The sequence below is a fragment of the Columba livia genome, chromosome Z, assembly GCF_036013475.1.
Source record: "Columba livia isolate bColLiv1 breed racing homer chromosome Z, bColLiv1.pat.W.v2, whole genome shotgun sequence".
NCBI lineage: Eukaryota > Metazoa > Chordata > Aves > Columbiformes > Columbidae > Columba > Columba livia.
Window position 1 is genome coordinate 26864085 of NC_088642.1, and position 21024 is coordinate 26885108.

Genomic DNA, 21024 nt, shown 5'->3' on the forward strand with positions numbered 1-21024 from the left:
TCCATCTGTTGCAGTACAGATAGTTTGTGTATGTGTTTTGGATGTGCAATATATTTGCAGAACACACAAAGATCAGCAACATAATGCTAAAAAAACAGCTGAAAACCCATCCTCCAGAGAAATGACACTAAGTGTCTCAGCTGGAGTATCAGTATGATAAAGCACTAATCATAACATAATCTGAATTTTATTATGCTGTTACTGCTGTTTCAGATAAGCAGTGAAATTTTTAAGTGCTCTAAGAATCACTTGTCAAACAGCAAACAGACCTATTGTGAAAAATGCTTCTGCCCATCTCTGTATTAACATTCTTGGGTGCTTTCTAGTGCCACAAACACCTCGAAAAGGGCTTGGTTTCATTTTGTGCTGCTTTGGGGTTTCTTTACTTGGAAGCAGGCATTATCTGAGAGAAAACAGACAGCATTCAAAGGGTAGAGAAGTACTGATTTCAATTAACAATGACTGCTCACTTCACCATGGGCAATTAAACATCACTTATAAACACCATACGGGAAAATACAGATTCAAACTTTTTTACACAACTGTTTTCACCTGTTCTTGTTGAGAAGAAACAGTAGATTTTTCACAAAGGAAAAATGGTGAAGGAAGGAGAAAGTCTAAATTACAGGGATCTTTACTGAAAGTTTTGAGGCGGAACATGTTCCTTTGTGTTTTCAGTCCATTACAAACATTACACAGTCAGAGCTTTTCATATTCCTTATTATTTTTCCTAAAATGTTTGTTCCGACTCTCAGGCTGAAAACACAAAGAAGCACACAAACACGAAGGCTCACACAAGCACAGAAGCAAAGCAGCAGCAGAGAGAATTCCCAGCCAAGTAAGACTGCATCAGCGAAATTGAGAGAAGAATTTGGCCCACTGACTGTTCCTGACATCCAAAGTGGTGACTTCGATTCTGTCATAACAGAATCATAAAACACGTACAGATTTCTTGTGTTCTTGCAAAGTACCAAACCCTTGTTTCGGAAAGAACTGATTCTAAAAACCTTCAGAAAGCGAAAATACCCTTATCAGTCTAGTGAAAAATCTGTAGCTGATCTTCCAGATAACTGATCACCTAGGGTTATTTCGCTCATCCCATACACCAGTCTTACTTAATTTCTTTCCCCTTTGCCCATTTTTTCACTGTCTTTCAGCCTGCTATGGTATTTTTTTCACGCTACTGCCTCCTCTTTGGTCTGCTTCTTCCTCTTCCCAGGAAGTCACAGGCAGCACCCTTGTCAGTGGAAAATCCCACTCAAAACCTATCATTCAGTATTTCTGCATTTTTCAGACATCACTTCTGATCCAAGTCGGGTCAGAAGGAAGGAGAGGTTCTGACCACAGAGAAGTTTAAAATGCATGAAGAAATGTGCAAGAAAAAACATGCAGTCTTCCTCCTCTAGCTTGAAATTTAGGATCTACCGCAAAATACTTTTAAAACTTTTTTTTTTTTACATGAGTGTTACTTACTAAATTGTGCAAAATGAGCCAATGGTATTGGACTTACATGGTAAACAAAATATTCAAGCCCCTGTCATCACTGTCAGTGGTGGAAAGCTGAGGAACAAAGCAGAAGCAAGGAGATGGAACTAAGTTTTCATCTAGGCTGGGACTTTCTCTGACCAAGAGGCATGAACCCATTCCCTGCGTAGCTCTACCACTACGGGCTGGAGCCCATGCAAGTTTAGGTACTACCTGAGAAAAATGTTATGATCATTCTATGTAATTTTGGCACCTAGAATGTAACAATTTCTTCTCACTGTGAGTATATCAGATACTCGGGGGAAATGGACAGGAATAAACTGCATTACATAAACTAATGAAACATTCATGTAGGCAGCATCAAGTCAGACCACATGGTGGCTGAAGAACAGGGGACTGTCTGATAGAGGCTATTCACTGCATTTATGTGCAGAAACAAAAGGATTCCCTAGCCTGAGTTCCTTTAATCCCTTCTGTTGCATTACAGACCATCACTTTGTCATACTGGTATACCTGGGAAGTCAAGAGCCCTGCAAGAGTAATTATTTTTTTTCTCCTATAAAAATGATTTTTGTCCTGAAGTTTTGGATTCCTTGTGTTATACAGTCCTTGACCTTGGACAGGACTGTGGGCATGATGGCCTGAGTTCAGGTAACTTAAATTTTACTTAATCCTTTGTGTCACCTCTGGAGACTCAGCCTTTAGTGCATACAGTCCTCAGATGCAGAACAAGCTTACCTCTCAGAAATGGGTTCCGATTTCTGCCTCAGCCTGGGACTGAATGATATACCAGGCACATTACAGGCAAGGAGCTAAAAATATGCCATTTTCTACAGGGACAAAGTCAGGATTTCACATTTTGCCCAAGACTTCACGTTTGCACTGGCAGAATAAGGCAGCTGGGAAACAAGAATGATCTGCTTTCAGAAACTGGACACTCTACCCCTTCCAGTACTCAGCAACATTACCTGCAAAAGACTGATGAAGCAGAATCATGCTGCCTACTCAAGTTCTCAAATTCCTATTACAGAAAGATAGATATTTGCCATGTGAAAGAAACTGAAAGTAATGGAACCTGTCTAGAAAAGAAGCACATCCAGAAAAGGCACTCCAGTATATGTTTAATTTCACTGCAGATTAGTCACAGTGTGGAATTTAAATGCATGCTTCCTCAGACATGTTCCCAGAACAGAGCTACAGGTCACACATACAAGATTCTCTCTTATTTATAGGCTAACGGTTAGTTCTACAGAAATCAGCGAGTTCTTCCACTTTGAGATATCATGTTAAGTACTTCTGAGGCAGCACAGCTTGACCACTTAACAATGAAAAAGCATTATCTAAGACCTGAGCACTTCTCAGTCTGAAAGAAATGTATTTTCTTATTTTGACAGTTGAGCATCCAACAAAATATGCTTAGTTTCAATATCGACCAGCTCCTTCCCCACCATAGTCCCTCATTCTGTGTTGTACATCTCTTTCCTGTATTGGGCAAACCAGCACTCAGGTATCATCAAAAGAAAGTAAATTAATTTCTGGGACAATCTGAAAAACAGATGAGTAAAAAAACTAATTCCACTGCTTTTTTCCCATTCAAAGGAGAATAAATGTTTCTAACATTTAAAAAATCTTTTAAATTATTTGAAATACTACTTTCAACATTTAAATCACATTCTAAGTGCTGGATAAAATTTGCTGCAACAAACAAGCTCATATGATAAGACAGGCATAGTGTAAGTTATTTTGCATTCTTAGATACAAGCTTCTTGACAGTCATTTCTCAACTGATAATCAACAATCCCATTTTCTAACCTGCTTTGTTGAAGACCACACAAGATGACATCAGAAACCAGCAGTTCAGCAGCAGATTTATTGTAAACTAACATCTTACTAGTTAAAAAAAGATTAGTGGTCTAAACCTTCCAGACCTAAAGTTAGCAACCACGTCATTTATGAACAGCAGAAGATGAGGTTTTAAAAATGATGGGAACTAAAGACATGACAGTTTCACATTCATTTCCAGAGATATTTGTGCCCCTGTAACGTCTGCTTCTCTCTTTTCATGCATTTGATCACGTCCATGGGCTGACGCTCACCTAATCTCCCATTTTTCCCCAGCTACAGGAAATATTCTGATTAAATTTCCAGCAAAAAAAAAAAAAAAAATAAAGAAAGGCAATCAATATGAGTTCCTGAGCTCACTGGGCTTTTCATATACAAATGCATGAGTGATTCCTTACACCTCGCCTCTCCTCATTCCTAAAAACGACAGCAAAGTTCCAAAGATGTCTGTGGAAAGAAGACGTTTTGAATACCACTACTGAGTTGCATCTGAATAGCATCTGAAGACCAGTCCTGACATCCTTCCTTAGCTGTTGACAGTGTACAGGTCTTACACAGGCAAATTTCTGCTAAAGTCCAAGAGGTTTGGTCCTTGTGAGCACTAAATAAAATTCATAAGAGGGTGACAGCTGCCAGGTTTGCTGACACCCCAAATTAAACTGGTACCCTCAAGGAATGAATGAACTAAGTGTTGTGTTTGATTCAAACAGCATGCTTCTTTGACTATGTCCACCTGGCTTACTAACCAGTTGATTACAGAATTATGTATAATAATAGAATTATCATGCAATTATTTATATTTTAAATCATTGTAAAACACAGTAGGCGGGCTTAAAGAGAGGAAACTATTCAAAATCCAATAAAGACAGTTTTCTAATTAAGCTAGTTATCATTACCTCTACAAAAAATATTCCCGATACATTGTTTATATTTAATTACAGTTATATATTTAATCTAGATCTCTATAAATGTTTACACAGATTCTGCACTATGATCTATGTGATATATAGAACAATACAGTCACCTGGACTGGTCTCTGCTGATCTTGGCCTTTGAATGATTTGAGGCAATTTACACTGACATGTGGTTCCCAATGGGGACACTAAGATGATGTAAAATTACTCACAACAATCACAGCTAAAGGCAGGATCTAAGACTTTATGCTGGCATTTGACTACAAGGTGGATTCCATCCGTGCTTGATAGTTTAATGAAAATAAATATGGTGCCATTCTTCAGAGTTACAATATTTTTTCCTTTAGGGTAATTAAGACAAGCTACTAAAATTTTACATGATGGATTGATGTGGAAAATTGCTTTCTCTTCACAAAATTGCACTGTCTTTTGCCATGTTTCCATTGGAAGGAACACACATTTTTTGAATTGTTGAATTGGCTAAGTACATTTAACCACTTGCTTTCAAGGAAGAGAAGTCACAAGAATGAGCTCAGATAACCATTAGAAAAAGCCTTTGCTGTTGTGCTTGCTCTCCCCAGTCTCATGGCATTTCCACAGAGAAGCTATCCCATCAGCTGCAACAGAAAAGAGTCTGCTCTGATCTGGGCTCAGGGCTATATGCAGGACTCTCCCTTCGTGACCTGTAAAACAAAATACATGCCAAAAATGCAAAGATATATCACAATTCTACACTGGTTGTGTCAGTTCACCACCCCCACACACAGTGTGGCTTTTTCCACTTTTACCGTAGCAGATCACAATGTTGCGTAGGATGTGGAGCTGGCATTGTCTATGTAATATTTTCACATTAAGAAAGAGATTAAGGCAATATTTTCTTATTAGGGAGCAAGCTCTAACTGCCAGGACTGCACCACATTGAGAAGACATTTCTGTCAAAGAATAACATTGAACGTGAACTCTTTATTCTCCACTGCATTTACAACATCAGTCCAATCTGTGTTTGCTAACATGTCTCACTGATGAGCTTTCCCATCTGGCTGCACACGCCTTGCAGACAGTTTGCAGTTGATCCAACAATCATGAGATAGTGTCTCCAGCTGCTCAGTTATTACTGTTAAGGAGATCTCTTAACAGCGAACCCACTGAATAATGTATTGGAATTGTATATTGAGTTTATCCACAGTTGTAGTAAACTTTGGGAGCCAGACACTGAAGGCCAGAAGATACCCCAGTCTAGCAGCACAAAGAATGTACGAAACTTATTAATTTGGTTATACAAGTATCTCTATCAGCAGAAGCAACTGAATTTGAACTGAAGGGAGAGAGAGTCTCATATTAAACTGAGACAGTTGAGACCTGTATTTACCTCTGCTCTCCTATATCATCTAGCACAATGTCAATGCCAAGCAAACCAGTGAGGCTTATAGGCACACAGGGGCATGAGAAATTAGAAGCCTTTGCACTCCCAAGTTACTGGCAATTAGCTTCTCTGGTTGGGTGAGTTACTGACAACCATACAGCTGAACTGGTCACACAAAGGGAAAAAAAAAAAACTTCTGAGTGTATCTCATCTAAAACAGACCAGATGAACCACATCCTAAAAGGAAGTGTGAAGGTAGGCAGGAAGTCTTGGGTGACCAACTTGAAAGAACGTAAATGACCTCTGTCCTCCCATCATCTGTACCTGAGCTCCCCATAAACACAATGGGGACAGCAGATCACTAGCTCAAAATAATATTATGAAGATAAACATGTGAGGAACTGTAAAGCCCTCTGAAACTGTGGTGCTTGTCACAATGGTACCTGCTGAAGATCCATAGGACTGTTGTAGATGGATGGTCTGCCCTAACTTTGTGAAGCTGCCACAATGACTCTCTGGTGCCACTGTGACTAAAAGCAAATATCTGCTGTCCTGGTGCTGAGTAATGTGTGTCCCACCTGAACTCAGTTATGAGAACACCACCACTAAATTATTTCAGCAGAGATTAATTTTCAGGGTTTGCTCTTTCTAATGTTATTGAAGTGCACAGGATATTTGTCCATATTTAAGACCATGAGTTTACAACTTGGTGAATTCTTTACACTGTCTCCATCCAGTGTCTGTAACGACTTTGAAGGAAGAGCTGGAGCTGCAGTCTTTGAAGGAATTCAAAACTATCCACAACACTGACTGAAATCTGATTAACATTTTCAGTCAAAAACATATGAAAGGGGATAGAGAAAAATCAAAAAAGCCGAAGTTATCCATTTTCATACTTTCTGTGTGGAGAGGGCTAGGTTTTTATTTCATAATTTCAAGATCACGTTTGGATACTTTTCAAAGCAATTACATATTTTGTTTTCTTTGTTCTATAACAACTTTTCTAAAGGGAGGACATTTACATCGAAAATTAATCTCTTTTTCTAGTAAATTACTCTAATAGTTCTATGAGAAGTATCTCAAAAATGGACTCAGTGCTATAAAAAGGTTACTGCCTTTCAGCTGTTATTCTGTTCTGAATATGCCCAGTAATAGGCAATCACAATTACTGATGTACTCAACATTAGCTGACAGTGCTTCATTGTTAGCTGAGGTCTTCAGCATTTTGCAGGAGAATTAAACAATGAGATTCAATTATGATTTATCAGTTCATTTCTTTGGGTGTAAAACTCATGGCACTAAGGGCATCTGAGGCTGATTTAGAACTATCTCAAAATCATTCGTCACAGTATTTTTTCTGAACATATTTTGATACATTCACAATTTCTTGAAATATTCAATTGCTTACAGTAAGGTAAAAGGAATCTTCAGAAGAGGGAATATATCTATGTAACAATTATCTGGCCTTTTGTTCATGAAAATCAGTTTATCTTTCAGATAAGTAAACTGAAGAGGAAACAGGATGATATGTAACCCCCCTCCAGCTTCATCAAACTACCAATGCATTTGACTTATATGGTAAATGTTTTACACCATTTGCAGTTCTCAAAGGTAAGAGTAAATCTAGGTTTCGTTTCAAAGAGTATATTCAAGACCTACAAAAATTTGAGAAACCTCAAGCTTCAGTAGTTACAACTAATGATCATGTCACTTTCCAGATCATTTCTGAGAATATCACAGGATATGACCTTAAGAGCTATACATGAATGGAGATACAGAAGGAAAAGCAGCACAGACAAGCAGCATTACACATGGATAATGCATAATCAGATGCACACACGTCTGCTGCCTTTTCTCTTCTGTCCATCTTTATTTTGACTCCCCTGTGCTTTCCTCTTACAGGCTAGTGTTGAAGCCAAGTCACTGGTTCCAAGGACAGCCTCCCAGTATAGCTGGAAATTAATAAACTACAAATTTAATAAATGCCTTGAAATGTAGCAATAGGGTACAAAGAGTATTTGTACATATCAGCTGTTAGATTAAAAATCCAAAGCTTCTTCAGCCAAATTTTGTGGGTGTGAAAAACCAACCATACTCGTGAAATGCAGCCAGTGTGCAAATAATGTGTATTTTCTTTTAACTTCAGATGCTTCTGTTGGATCTCCTCAGTTAACACTTAAACAAGTAAAAGTTAATGGGTAGGAGTGACAGCAAGCATCAGAAAAAAGGAGGCTTAATAACAAGGAAAAGCTTTTATGTGTAGTGCAGCCCTTGAGTTCCATGGACCAATACAGAGCTGCAAGCAAACTCAGCTTCCTCTGACTGCCAGCTCCGTACAAGGGAAACACGCTGCACTGCATTGCTTCACAGCCAAAGTCATTCATTAAAGCGCAGAGAGCTCTGAATAACACATGGAGGTTTACTTCAAACATCAGGAGAAATTGGTTCAGTATCCTTCCATAATGAGTTGCAAAACTAAAGAACCACATCTAGTTTGAGTTCTCCAGAAGGCGATCAGCCTAGGATATATTGGAAGCAACATGACATTAGCACACTCAGTCCATGTCTAGTAAGCCTCAGGGAGAAGTGGAAATCGCATCTTGCATCTGGAATGGCGTTAGAAAGTATAGGAGAGAATCCCATCATCGAAACCAAGGAATTTTACAGGAGCAACTTATACCATTATCTTAGTAAGTCAACCTCTAATATCACATGGATCAGAACTGTGCATATGAACCATGTATGTAAGCAACTGCTCTTTTAACTCTATTTTACATAAATGCAGAAGGTATGCACTTGCAAAAACACACTCATTAGACAGATAGTTAACCAAAATAGTTCAAACTATTAACTGAAATACTTGCCATAGAGTTCTGATGAACTGATAAGCATAGGATACTTCCATATTTTCATTTGATTTCCAGGAAGACCTTGTCCAGTCACCACTTCACTGGTTTTGGGTAACCAGAGCAGGGAACAAATCTATTGCAATTTAAAATTCTGCTTTAGTTTTTAGAAAGGGTCAACATGCATCACTCAGTAGATTTGAAATGTTATCTACAATGTTTAAACAAGCTACTGAAAAATAGTCCCAGCAGAATATTTACTCGTTTAGAAGGATTGTTTCATTTCTTACAACGCTTACAAGTACAGTTGCTTTATTGTCCTATCTAAATGTGATAATAGTGCAGAATATAAAACCAAAGCCCTTCAAACCCATCCTCAGCTAAGCTGTAATAGCTATGGGAAAATCAATGGCTATGCTGCTTCACTTCAGCTGAGAATCTGTTCCTCTGTCTCCTAATATTCAAACTCCAGAGACAGATGTTTGCCCTCTGACTCTTGCACCTCTTCTCACCCCAGCACTCTGGGAATCTTCCCTCCCCCTCAATATTCTCTCCACACCAAGAGTGTTGGCCAAAACTACTATTGCCAATAAGGAAAATATGATGAGAACTGTCTGGCTGTCAGACCACCTCCTCTTCAATCACTTCTGTGTGGAGACATAAGTGGTGAATGGGAACAAACTGCTTCCGAGTCCAATAACACACTGCAGTGCCGAATGTAGCACACTTGCGCATCCACAGAAAATCCTGCTGTTCCTCTGACCGCAGAACCACCCTCAAAGTCAGTGAGAGTTTGCCAAATGAGCACAGCTATACAAGAGGAGTACAGCCTAAGTATGCAGACATTTCATCATTTCACCTGAGAATCTGTAGCTGCACTTTGGATTATTTTCTCCTGATTTATGTCCCAGACACGCAAAACCCCATCTTTCATTCCACCCCCTGTAGCAAGGATTTTGGACTGCCAAGGACACCAGTTCACAGCCTAAAGAAAAAAACAAAACAGATATCAGAACAGACTAAGAGTTTAGCTGGAAAAAAAAAAAAAAAAAAAAAAAAAGAGCAGATTTTGTTAAAGTTCAGTTGGAAAAGTGAACTGCTACAAGCACCCAGAATGTATTTTTGGATTTTTTTAACCTACACGATCTTCCTCCATACACACAGAGCAATGCAGAATCACAAAACTCCAAATGCTCCTTCCTTTACCATTGCTTCACAGTAGCCTACATTGTCCCACGTATGCTCATGAAATTCCAGTTTCTCTGCTTACTCCTTCACAGGCCACAGATTCACACCTCAGTACCAGAAGAACCCAGCAAGGTACAGTCTTACTGCCTAAGCCAAGCCATCACAGAAGCCTGAACAACATGACTTACAGGGCTTACCGGAGACCTGTTTGCTTCAGAGATATTTCCAGGACATCCCTAAGACCTAGACTCTACCTGAAGAAAAGCTACTAAGAAATGAATTCCGCCTACTTCAATAACCTCCTCTGACCCTTTAACACCAGCTCTTCAGGCCAGCCTCAGATTTTTCAGGAAGGACAAACAGCTATAAATGTTGGACTCCCCTGCCTGTTATTCCTGGTATCTGTCCTCTCTCTTACACGGACCGGGATTTCATATAGATGAAGAATCTAAGTTGTTTCTTTTCCAGTTTCTTACTTCAGATTCTTTGCTACCAGCAATGACATGAAAATATAGGCATGAAGGCAAAAAAACCCTCATATTTAAAATAATTTCAGCAGAGAGAATTTTCCAAAACTCCAAAAATTGAAAGACCTTGTTTGTTATCTTGTAAGTATTGTGCCACAAAAGCTTCCTGTGCAAAACAGAGAAGGGTGTAAATTTTATTTCTATTTGGAATTACATTTACAAAGGACTACTAATCCAGTAAAATTTCCTGATTAAAGTCCCAGCAAACTTATTTGTGACTTGGAATTAGGAGAACTGGTCTTAAAGTTAACTGCATCACAGTCAAGGGAGAGGAAACTAATAGGAATGAGTGAGATAATTTGAAAAATTCTCTAACTGTTCATACCAACGTTATTTCATGAGAGCAAATAGAGAAATGCAGATGTTCCTTCTCCATATACCTTAACTGCTGAGGAATGAGGTATGGTTTTCAATGGCTGTGACTGCAATTTCACACCAGGGTCACCAGGCCAGATATTCAATATACCATCACTAGACCCACTTGCCAGCAACTGGTTGGTTAGTGACCATTTTAGGCTGCAAATGCTCTGTTTGTTTTGGCAAAGAGTCCCGACATGGTGCTGAGCAACCCGAACATCATGGTGATGAATAGATCCTAGTCGTGAACCACTGTAGATAAAAGAAGACAGCATGCGTTTAATGTTAGAGAAGACAAGCTACGTCATCACACCCATGTGTCTTCAGTGGTTTCAGAACAAAACCACACCAGGGTAAGATGTGTCTGCAGAACAACAGTATTTCAGTAAAAGGAAACACAGAAAGCACACCCTGATTGTAGAGGTGGCTGCCAACAGAACAGAGCCAAGCAACTGATCAGCTCAAGCCAGGCAGAATACCTGTTCTCTCTCATTGTTTTAATTTCCCTGAAGCCGTACTGCATTGTATGCCACTAATCTGCACCTGCTCAACTCTCAAGCCATTTAATGTAAACTCTTTCATGTTCTTCATGAAAAATAGTTTTGCAAGGTGATTTTTCTCAAGGCCAGTTACAACTGCATGCTCAAAGAGACAGTGTAAAACTGCATAGTGAGTAACAGTGTGTTCTTTAGTTCTGTCCCTTCCCTTGTCCCCTTTCTCCCTCCCACCTTCAAGCATAAGGAAAATGTGCACAGCTTGACATTGCTGTACTAACTGCCTATTAGGAAATGGATGCATGGTTCTACAGCCAGTCCCATCACCCTGCCAAAGGAAGAAATAAACACTGCCTGGAAGCTAAGCTACAGCTTAGCTCCTGGATACAAGCTTTACACATCCACAGCAGAGTTGAACTGAAAATATTGCAAATACCTTACAGTGCATTTTCTTTTCCTCCCTTAATAAGGATCCTACCTACACTGAATGTATGACAAAACAGAAGAGCTTACTGCTGGAAATTCACACTTCCAACTATTCTCCTGACACTGAAAAAATCAGCAAGTTCAACATCTTTCTGGGCATCTGAGATACAGCTATCAGACACCACTGCAATAAATTAATTTAAGGTGATAAGGACTGAGGACTTTCCTATACTGGCTCTTAAAGTTTTTTCAGATGCAACTTGACTGATGTAGAAGCTCTAAAAATGCACACACAAAATTTACTGATTGCAAGAATGATCCTATTGTGCTTGTATCATGGACTTGCCAACCTCTTCAACTTCGTAAAAGCATGAAATATTCCAACCAAGCAATGCTCCAGTGAATATTGAGCACATCTTTATCTCTGAAGATACATGGGAATATCTACACTATATGCAAAGGCATCATCATTTGCCTCCTGAAGATTTATAGACATTCTTCCTAAATAACAAGCAGAAAATCTAACCATGAGAACCAGAATTGAATTGCCAGTGTTGGCCATATTAAGATATTCAGTAATTCTAGTGGTATGAATGGGGATGAACAAGGCTCCTGAGAATCCTGGCTGAAAGAACATTTTTTCCACTTGGCATAAAAAGAAATCAGAATTTCTTGGTTTTGATGCAGAATATGGCATCTGTTTTGTTAAAGACAAAGAGAAGCAAACAAAATTTTTGATGGGTTAATTTATGGTACTGAAATTTTTTACAGGTCCATGATGATATGTTGTTTGTCTATTTTCAACCACTGAAATTAGTATGCAATTCCAAAGTATCAATTGTCCAGAGTGAGGTTTGCTATAAGAACGCTGCTTTCATTTTAGTAACAACAATTATTAACTCCACGTCTTTTTTTCCACTTATACAAATACTTTAACTCTGCCTTAATGTTAAAATCAACTGGTTAGTTTCAATCCTAGCAAGAGAAATAAATGTTATCTCCACTTAATCTGTCAACCATAACCGTAGTTCACAGGTTCACACTGAATTTTATCACCATTTATCTGTTGTTTTCACTCCTTTGGACAGGCTGAAATGCAAATTGAAACTAGGGCATAATACGGTTATGCCACTTGGCATTGGCAGGATGTTCTAGCTGCATCCTTGTAGTAACCCACCCAGCACACCTACTCCAGCAACAGCATTTTCTTAACTGGTCACTCAGCTGGTATACTTGTACCTCACTCCACCCAGCAGACCTAATACAACCAAAAGGCAGATGGTCTTGTGAAATCAGAATAAAACTACCCCTGGCATTCCTATCCAGAGATACTAGTTTAATTTTGAGTTTAACAATAAAGTCATTCCACCCTTGCTATTATTTCAGCATTTAAGTAAAATGGAGGACTAACACATTATTTTAAAACCATAAAAGCGCCCATCAGAAACCAGCCTTCCCTCAGCCCCTTCAAGTCTGAGTCAAAGACCTGAAACAGAAAGTGGGAGGGGGAAAAAAACACAAAAGAATTCACTTGGTCTTTCTCATCTGAGTCCATATATTGAAATGATCTCTAAATATAAAATATTCACCAGCTAGTGTAAAATTCACCCTTAGCAAAGCAACGGTCAACCACTTCAGTCCTTCTTGGCTTGTGAATAACAATTAGCTGACCTTCTCTTGCAAATGCACAGATAGAGAGGTGTACAACTCACACAGCTGAGTTTCACTGAGCATCTGAAAACAGATGTAGTCTTGATATCAATGGAATAGCAGTCTAAACTACATGTCCTCTCCCTGGCACCAGGCAGGCTATGATTTTTGGAGTCCAGACCCACTGGAGACAATAAAACAACAGAGCCACAGCCTCCACATTGTAGTGAAATTCTGCTAGTGGTGACAGCTTTCTGGCAGGAGAGTAAGAAACAGAGACTAAAGAGACACGCTAAATCCCCTTTGGCTGCCTTACTGCCACAAAGTAAATCTACATGTGATTTCTGAGATGGCTGATAAGTAGAGGGACACGATAAATCACCTTTAAGCAAAGTCAATGAAAACAGTTAAAACAAATGGGACATTTGTCTAAGCAAAAGCAGCAGGGTTCTTTCTGGAATTATACCACTCACCTGCTCAGAATGTAACGATTCCAGCTCAGAGCTCCAACTACAGACAAGTGACCAAACATATTTCTCAACCTCTTCTTGGTTTCAATGTCCCACAGCTGCCAATTGAAAACAAACAAGAAATATAAATTTAACAACAAATAGAAAAAAAGATATTTTTTCTCTTCATTTGTTTGCAAGCAAGCCACTGCCCGGTTCTGATTTGACAAACAGACAATCTGAAGTTCCTTTATTTCACAAGTAAGACAAGAAATATTTCCAAATTTTGGCACCTATGTCACTGATGCTGAAGTCAGACAGGATTGAAGGGAATGCACATCTCTGAGTTTAAGGCTATTTATTTATATGTCAGTATCTGGAAGTCCACACTTGAAAGCACTGGTCTTCAGTACCTTCACATTGCTGACTCAGGACTGCAGCAGGTAGGTCCTAATATTATCTAGCATCTCAGCCAAAGCCCCATAAAAATCTCTTTATAATAGGACTGTCCTACACCAGCAGGCTGAGAGGTATGTATATAATCAGACTGAAGTAAAATTCTTTTGTGTGAATCCATAAGGAGAGTGTTGGCATGAGTTCTCAGGCACTGGTCACTACAGCAATCTTAGCAAGAGAGATACAAGAAAAAACAGCCTGTGCTGAGTAAAATAATTTAATGAAAGAGCTCCTATTACTAGTGGAAAAAAAATATCTGATTGTCTCTGGACAACTGGATCATTAATTCAGTCATCAGCTTTCTAGTAGCTTCAGAGGCTCCATAACACATAGATAACACTGGCTATCACTAAGCCGTTCAGTAAGGTGCAGTGTGATACAGGCAAGTGCTATATATTGTCTCCAGTAGAGTTGTTCGGTAGTTTAGACTATCATTTTCATTTGTTTCCTTGAAAAGAAATCAGTATCAAATTGTCTTGTGGCCACTTAAGGTGAAAATGGAGAAAGACAAAAAAGTAAACTATCTAGTACTTGCACTTCTCCATCACTGGTGCCAACTGCAAGGCAAGTTCCTTCTTTTATCCAAGCCAGAGATGAAATGTACTTGGAACTGGAATTCAAACCAATGCTTTCAATGGCTTGAAGAGTTTCTCCATTCCAGATGTGTACAGCAGGTCCTACAGCAACAGCAATGAGATTTTCAAGGCTCCAGTCCAGTATGTTTAGATCTAGAAGAAAGCTGCTAAAAATTACTGCAAAAAAATTATAAGTTATAGGATGGGGTGAGCGGAAGTATGGTTTGGGGGAGAGAGGCTTTTTTTTTTTTAATAGCTATGGAAAAACTTCAAGGGAATGCTCCTATGAAACCATTACTAGCAAGTATTCCTCCTACATGAAGGAGAGTATCTCGAACAAGCCAAGGTCTTCACAAGGCTAATCTCTACAAACCGTTATGTTTGCACAGCAGGATTTGACTTACAACTTCTCCACTGGGATTTTTTAGTCTACAACCCTGCATTTTGGATTGCCACCTCACTCAATTTCTGCCACCACAAATGAGGCTTCTCCACTGCTACAGTTCCAAAAACACCCTTGTTCCAAGGTAATTCATGTTACTGAGAAAGACATAGGAGAGTCTATATGGTACAGTGTGTCTTACATCCTCAGGTTAATGATAACATTTACCCTGCACATGATAGGGAAAAAAAGGCAGAAAAGAATTAGGGAAATTCAGTGCTCCTTCACTTCAGAGCTTGCTCAGCAAACATACGGTCGAAATACTGTTTCCACTGGCCTGATGCTGGGTGCATTGGACTTCTAGATCCTGGCAAAGCAAGTCACTACAGTGATTAGCCTCAGAACAGCCTACTGTGTCAGGCAGGCCAGAAGAAGTTGGTATGTAACATTGAATATGAACATACAACACTCTCCTGTGTCAAGGAAAATCCTCAGCTATGCATTTAGGGCAGCTTAAATGTAATTTTGTCTGATCCCTGAAGCACTGTCTGAAGATTGTTACCACAGACCAAGGTCTGACATCGTATTTCAGTAACAAAGATCACTCTGAAAAATAGCTAAATCTGTCAGTCAGCTGTTTGACTACAGTCCTGGTGGTTGCATCTATAACTCAGTATTAAGATATCAGTTCGAAAGACTTCTGTTAGTGCTGTTAGACTTGGGACGTACCTAGTGCACAAAACATACAAATAAACCTTTGTCCTGTTCATAGATATATATGAGCACTTGCAAGGATATGTTGGAAAAGACTTCACAGGGATGATTACAACACTTGCAATTAGAAAGTTGTTTGTTAATCTTACGAAGCATTGTTGTAGACCAGAGATCCACATGGGCTCCTGTGTAACTTGTGCATGCTTAATTTTTGCCTCTGCACCACCAAAGACATAAGTGAGAATTTAGTTCAGAAGGTTATCTATCATACAGACCAGACAATGCCACCAGCATCTCTGAAAGCACAAGATTTCGAAGTCTGCACAATAAAGTTGCTGCTGTGTTGACTGGCTGCTAGATATCCAAGGCTGACAGCTGAAACATTTAACTTAATTAAGCAGAGGTAAGTATATTGGCTTGATCTGAAAAACATATTGAGGTCTACAACTGAAGGAAACTGCATGAGAGTTAGGTAGTACTGATTCTAGGGTTTGATCAGTCATGTCTCTGTCCTGGGACAGGTAGTTTTCAAAGATGCATCCTTTTAAGAAAAATGACATCAAGCATATGTCCTGCAGAGTTTGCATTTTATGTGAAGGGGAGATGACTTCACCATCTTTCTTGAAACATACATAAGCATTCCTGATATCTGCAAAAAACACCACACAGGAGAAACTTACAGTAATCATTGCGCAAGCCAGTAATATGAAGCCTCACTTCAGGCTCCAGTGGTATGGAAGGCTTCATGATGGTAACAGCTCTAAATTCATTCTGGGTCCCCTCTTGGCAACCTGTATTTGAAGATTCATCATACATTAACCAGTAATGCAAAACATCACTAGTTTTTCCTCAGGCCTAAGCCTTTCACATTCTCACTGTATTTGCTTCTCAATGGTCCTGAGGACACCAGCAGGGTCTAATTTAACTTGAGTAGGCTCAAAACACTAGAGACACTAAACTAGGTGAAAGCCACCTTTTACCACCTTTTTCAAACCTGCATGAATTCAGTCAGCTAGAATAGAGAATAGGATCCACTATATTCTGTTTAAATGGTACCACAGCTCAATATAGAATGTGGGGCTTTTTGTTGTTTTCTGTAGTTTTCTGTCAAATGTTGTTGGTAGCAGAACATTTCACATGATGCTCTCACTTCAAAGTCCCCTCATAGAGCAATTAACGTTGTTGCTTTCTGGTGTTAGTTTCCCACCCAAAGGTCTCCCCCATCAATACCTAACCACAGGAAAAGGTTTTTAAAGCACACGCTCTTCGATCAAAGCACACTAAGCTTGTGACAACACATAACCAAGAAACAAAAGCAAATACACATACAAGGAAGCAGAAGAGTCAACCTTTGCGGTCATTGTCAACATTATGCTGCAAGGACTCCTCAACATCATAGAAAAAAAAAAGACAGATCATTAGCACTATGAATCATTTAATGCTAACTTTGTATGTGTAAGAAATTATCTTCCTGTAACATGCAGAGAAAAAAAGATGGAGATTCACACTTCTACGCTCTTCTCTGCGTTTTGACTTCCTTTTTGAATTATTCTCCAGAAAGGCGTATTTAGAGTTAATATCAAAAGTTTCAGGAGCAAAAAAGACTGTGGACTTCTCTCTACAACTAACCACTGACAAAGTTTTTGGGCTCTGTAACTTAAAAAGACACAAGAACATCCTATGTGGAAGTCCAATGACAAACTGTGGAGAAGTTATTCCACACAGTCCTTCCCTACTCTGTCCTCAATATTATCCCCTAACCCAAAATTAATTTCTGGCAGACAACAAATGTTTCCCCCCCTCAGCTGCGGTACCCCTGCTCTCTCCAAGTAAAGACTGAAGATAAGCAAGAAGCAGGCCACATATATTTTCTTCTGTATCTAAAATTTTATAGTTAAACAATCAAGCAGGCTTGCAGGAACAACCTTCTCAGACCTGCCCAATGGGATATGTAACACTTCATTTTAACCCTAAATAAGGTCCAATGTCACTGCAATGAGATTTCTCCATACAGAAACATCTGTATTGCTAATATCTAGATTTTTGGTTATTTTTTGAAAACTTTAGGAAACCTTTCTGAACCCAACCAAGTAAGATAATTCAGGAAAATTAAGGCACTTAATTGTAACAGCTGGATGAACAGCAACAGTTCTGAAACACTCTGAAAATGTTTTAACATTGTTATTGAGCAGTGAGATATAAAGGATGAAATCATCTCTATAACTCATTTCAGATTTCTCTTCTGAGCAATTAATCTACCCGAAATTCATACTGATCACGCTTTCAGCTCTATTCACATGCTTCATAGATACACGAATGTGTATAACAGGCTTTTTGATCAGTGAAAATCAAGCTTAATTATACCATTTTGTGTTATTTTGCCTGGGTATTATTGCAGATATCACTGACTTTTGATAGGATTTCTGCTCTCACATGCTTGTGTCACTTCTTAAATGAGACTCAGGAAGTGGTAGTCAGTACTGTCACACCAGACCACTTGATCAACGAGTAAGTGGGTGGAATAAAACCTGGTATTCCTCATACATGTATTCATTTGCAATCAATAAAAAAAAAAAAACACCGTGAGTAATCCTTATACTGTTGCTGTTGACTGTTCTGAAATTAGTCTTACTTGCATGGAGAAGAAAAACAAAGGAATATATAAATCTATCACAGAACCTGCAACTTCTTCAATAGGAGCTGAACTCCAGATTCATAAAGAAGCTGTTTCTCACTGGTTTTACATGAGCATGAATCAGGCACTGACTGGCAAGAACCTGTCATATGCAGAAAGAGACAGATCACAAAACCAAATCACCTGTCCAAGGTAGAACAAAACAAACTATTGGTCTGATATTTAATGAACTGCCTCATATTCACATAACTCTAGGAATACCTGTAGTACTTCACAGGTTGGTTCCTCACATCCCACCTGTTTTCCAATTAACTGATCATTCATGCTCCCTTAAGCTCATCCATTCCTAGGATATCTTTTGGACCAAATTAACCAGTTCCCCTGCAGATGAAACCCAAGGCAGCGCTAGGGACAGTTGGCTTCAGCTACCTTTCCCTACATGTAGGAGCAACAAGACCCCACCATATCTGCATGTTTTGCACTCTCCTGTACCCAACAGTTCATATAATACATATCCTGTGCCCATTCTGCAGTGCAACTCCTTGTTATTCGTAGGGTCCTGAAACTGAAAAGTCAAATTTAAATTAATGTCTCAGGGCCACCAATGTGTCAGACAGGGCTCAAAGGAGAGACAGGTAAAATACTAGGGTATAACCACACTGGAAGAGGTGGAATACTATCTCTTCATAAGGTGGTGGGAGCTCTAGAAGTAGCCCCAAGCAGTGTATATCTCAGCCACTTTCTATTATTCTGTAACACTTCCTGGGACAGGTAGATTCACTTGCTTTTCCAGTATAGATACAGCCTGCTGTATCTTATTTTCCACGTGCATGAGAATATTTGCTATATTGGAACATACCTTTCCAGATGCAATTGGTATTTTCACAGATCTTCACATCACCATATTCTGCAATGCTATATCCAACCTCCTGGACCACTGGAAGCTGAGAAGGACGTTTCTGCCAATACATTGAAGTGAAAACATGACTGAATGAAGAAATCTGTTGAAAAACGTATTTAAGCACCATGGATAACACAATTCCCCTTAAAAGGCTCAACATTTGTTACACAAAAGCTTCAAAACAGCTTGTCTAGTGGATGGGACATCAGCGACAAATACAGAATACCAGGGTCCAAATTATGTGCTCTAACTTCAGACACCATCTTCACTTCCATAGAACACCAATTCACTGCTAGTGATCACACAAACTTTAAAAAAACTGTTTGAACATGGCCACTTTACCAGTAGAAGAACTCCCAGGCCCTGCATATCTGCACCTAGTACCACACACAGGTCACTTGCTAAACTTTAGTGCCTTCTTTTCTCCTTCTGAATTGGCATTTGGACTAATTTCACCAGCATACAATGACATGTTTTCTGCATTCAGGCAGTAAGCCTTGCTCTATGAGGGAAGATCAGTTTTGTGGTGCATACACTTCAGGGGCATTGACTCCAGCATGAGATGACTGGATGTCAGAGTCTTCTCTCAAACCAGGGTCCCAGGACCTGGATTCCATGTTCCCATTCCTTAAATCAGTATTACAATAAGAAACTGAAAATATATACAAAGTGCCTGAAAGGAATAAGATTTTTTGCAGTCTCATTTCTTTGGGTGTCAAATAAACAGATGATGCAGCCAAGATAAGAAAAAGGAGATCTGAATTGTTACTGGAACTTTTTTTGAAAAAAATAGTTTAAGCCTTTAGCCAAGATTCAGGTAAAGACTCGGATCAGCTCACACAGGATATGAATCTCTTCACCAATCCTGAGCAATAGGCATTTCTTCAGAATGCTTACTGAGGTGAATCCTCTGATGCCAGTTGCCTGTTTGGTCTGTAATTCTTTATTTACAGCCAGGCGGAAATACAGCTGATGTTTTTATCAGTCACTCAACACTAGTATGTTCTTCCTCCAATGTCTGTCAAATCTGTCCTTTCAAGCACACTCTATGTTATTCTTCTTCAAAACCCTGTTGCAATCATGATAAGAAATGTCTTATAAAAACATAGCTGAGACAAAAAAAAAGTGTTCCTCCTTTATATATATATATATCCCAGATGTTCTACAGCAGGCCTTCAGCTTTGAGACATACTTTCTGTATAATTTACACAGACAACTTGGAAGAAAGCTAATCAGATTGCTTGGATCTACGTCCCTCTAAAATAAGCGTGGACATTCCTGTGGAAACCTATTGTGTATATGAGAAAGTAATCTTTTTGCCCATGAAGAGACCACACATGCTCACTGGAATGTGAGAAGATTTTATTTTTAATATATCCCATCCCTTTATGCTATCAGTCAACACAAATTAAATAGTCACTAATTACTGCTACTAAGAAGATTAACAGATTTTTGTACAGTTTTAGCCAAGCCTGACTTTCAAATGGTTTTAGGAAGACTTGGGTTTTGGTTATCTCACGATGTTATCTCAAACACTCCCACATCACATTTTTAGGAAAAGGTTGTAGTTCTTGCTGTAGAACTCAGGATATCACAGAATCACAGAATGTTAGGGATTGGAAGGCACCTTGAAAGATCATCTAGTCCAAACCCCTCACCGGAGCAGGAAAATCTAGATGAGGTTACACAGGAATGTGTCCAGGCGGGTTTTTAATGTCTCCAGAGAAGGAGACTCCACAACCCCCCTGGGCAGCCTGTTCCAGTGCTCTGTCACCCTCACTGAGAAGAAGTTTCTTGTCAAATTTAAGTGAAACCTCTTG

At 39.2% G+C, this 21024-nt stretch overlaps 1 protein-coding gene across 1 annotated transcript in view; it reads right to left on the minus strand.

The window, feature by feature from the left end:
• Positions 1-2589: 2589 nt before the first annotated feature.
• The window catches only part of CDC20B (cell division cycle 20B), a 37243-nt gene continuing 18808 nt past the window's right edge, over positions 2590-21024 (minus strand). The window contains exons 5-12 of the mRNA XM_065045218.1: positions 19163-19262; positions 16349-16459; positions 14529-14725; positions 13566-13660; positions 10546-10774; positions 9310-9435; positions 8469-8586; positions 2590-4924 (exon numbers count right to left, since the gene is read on the minus strand). Coding sequence (XP_064901290.1) covers positions 4785-4924; positions 8469-8586; positions 9310-9435; positions 10546-10774; positions 13566-13660; positions 14529-14725; positions 16349-16459; positions 19163-19262 — 1116 coding nt within the window. The 3' untranslated portion in view covers positions 2590-4784. The remainder of the gene's footprint in view (positions 4925-8468; positions 8587-9309; positions 9436-10545; positions 10775-13565; positions 13661-14528; positions 14726-16348; positions 16460-19162; positions 19263-21024) is intronic.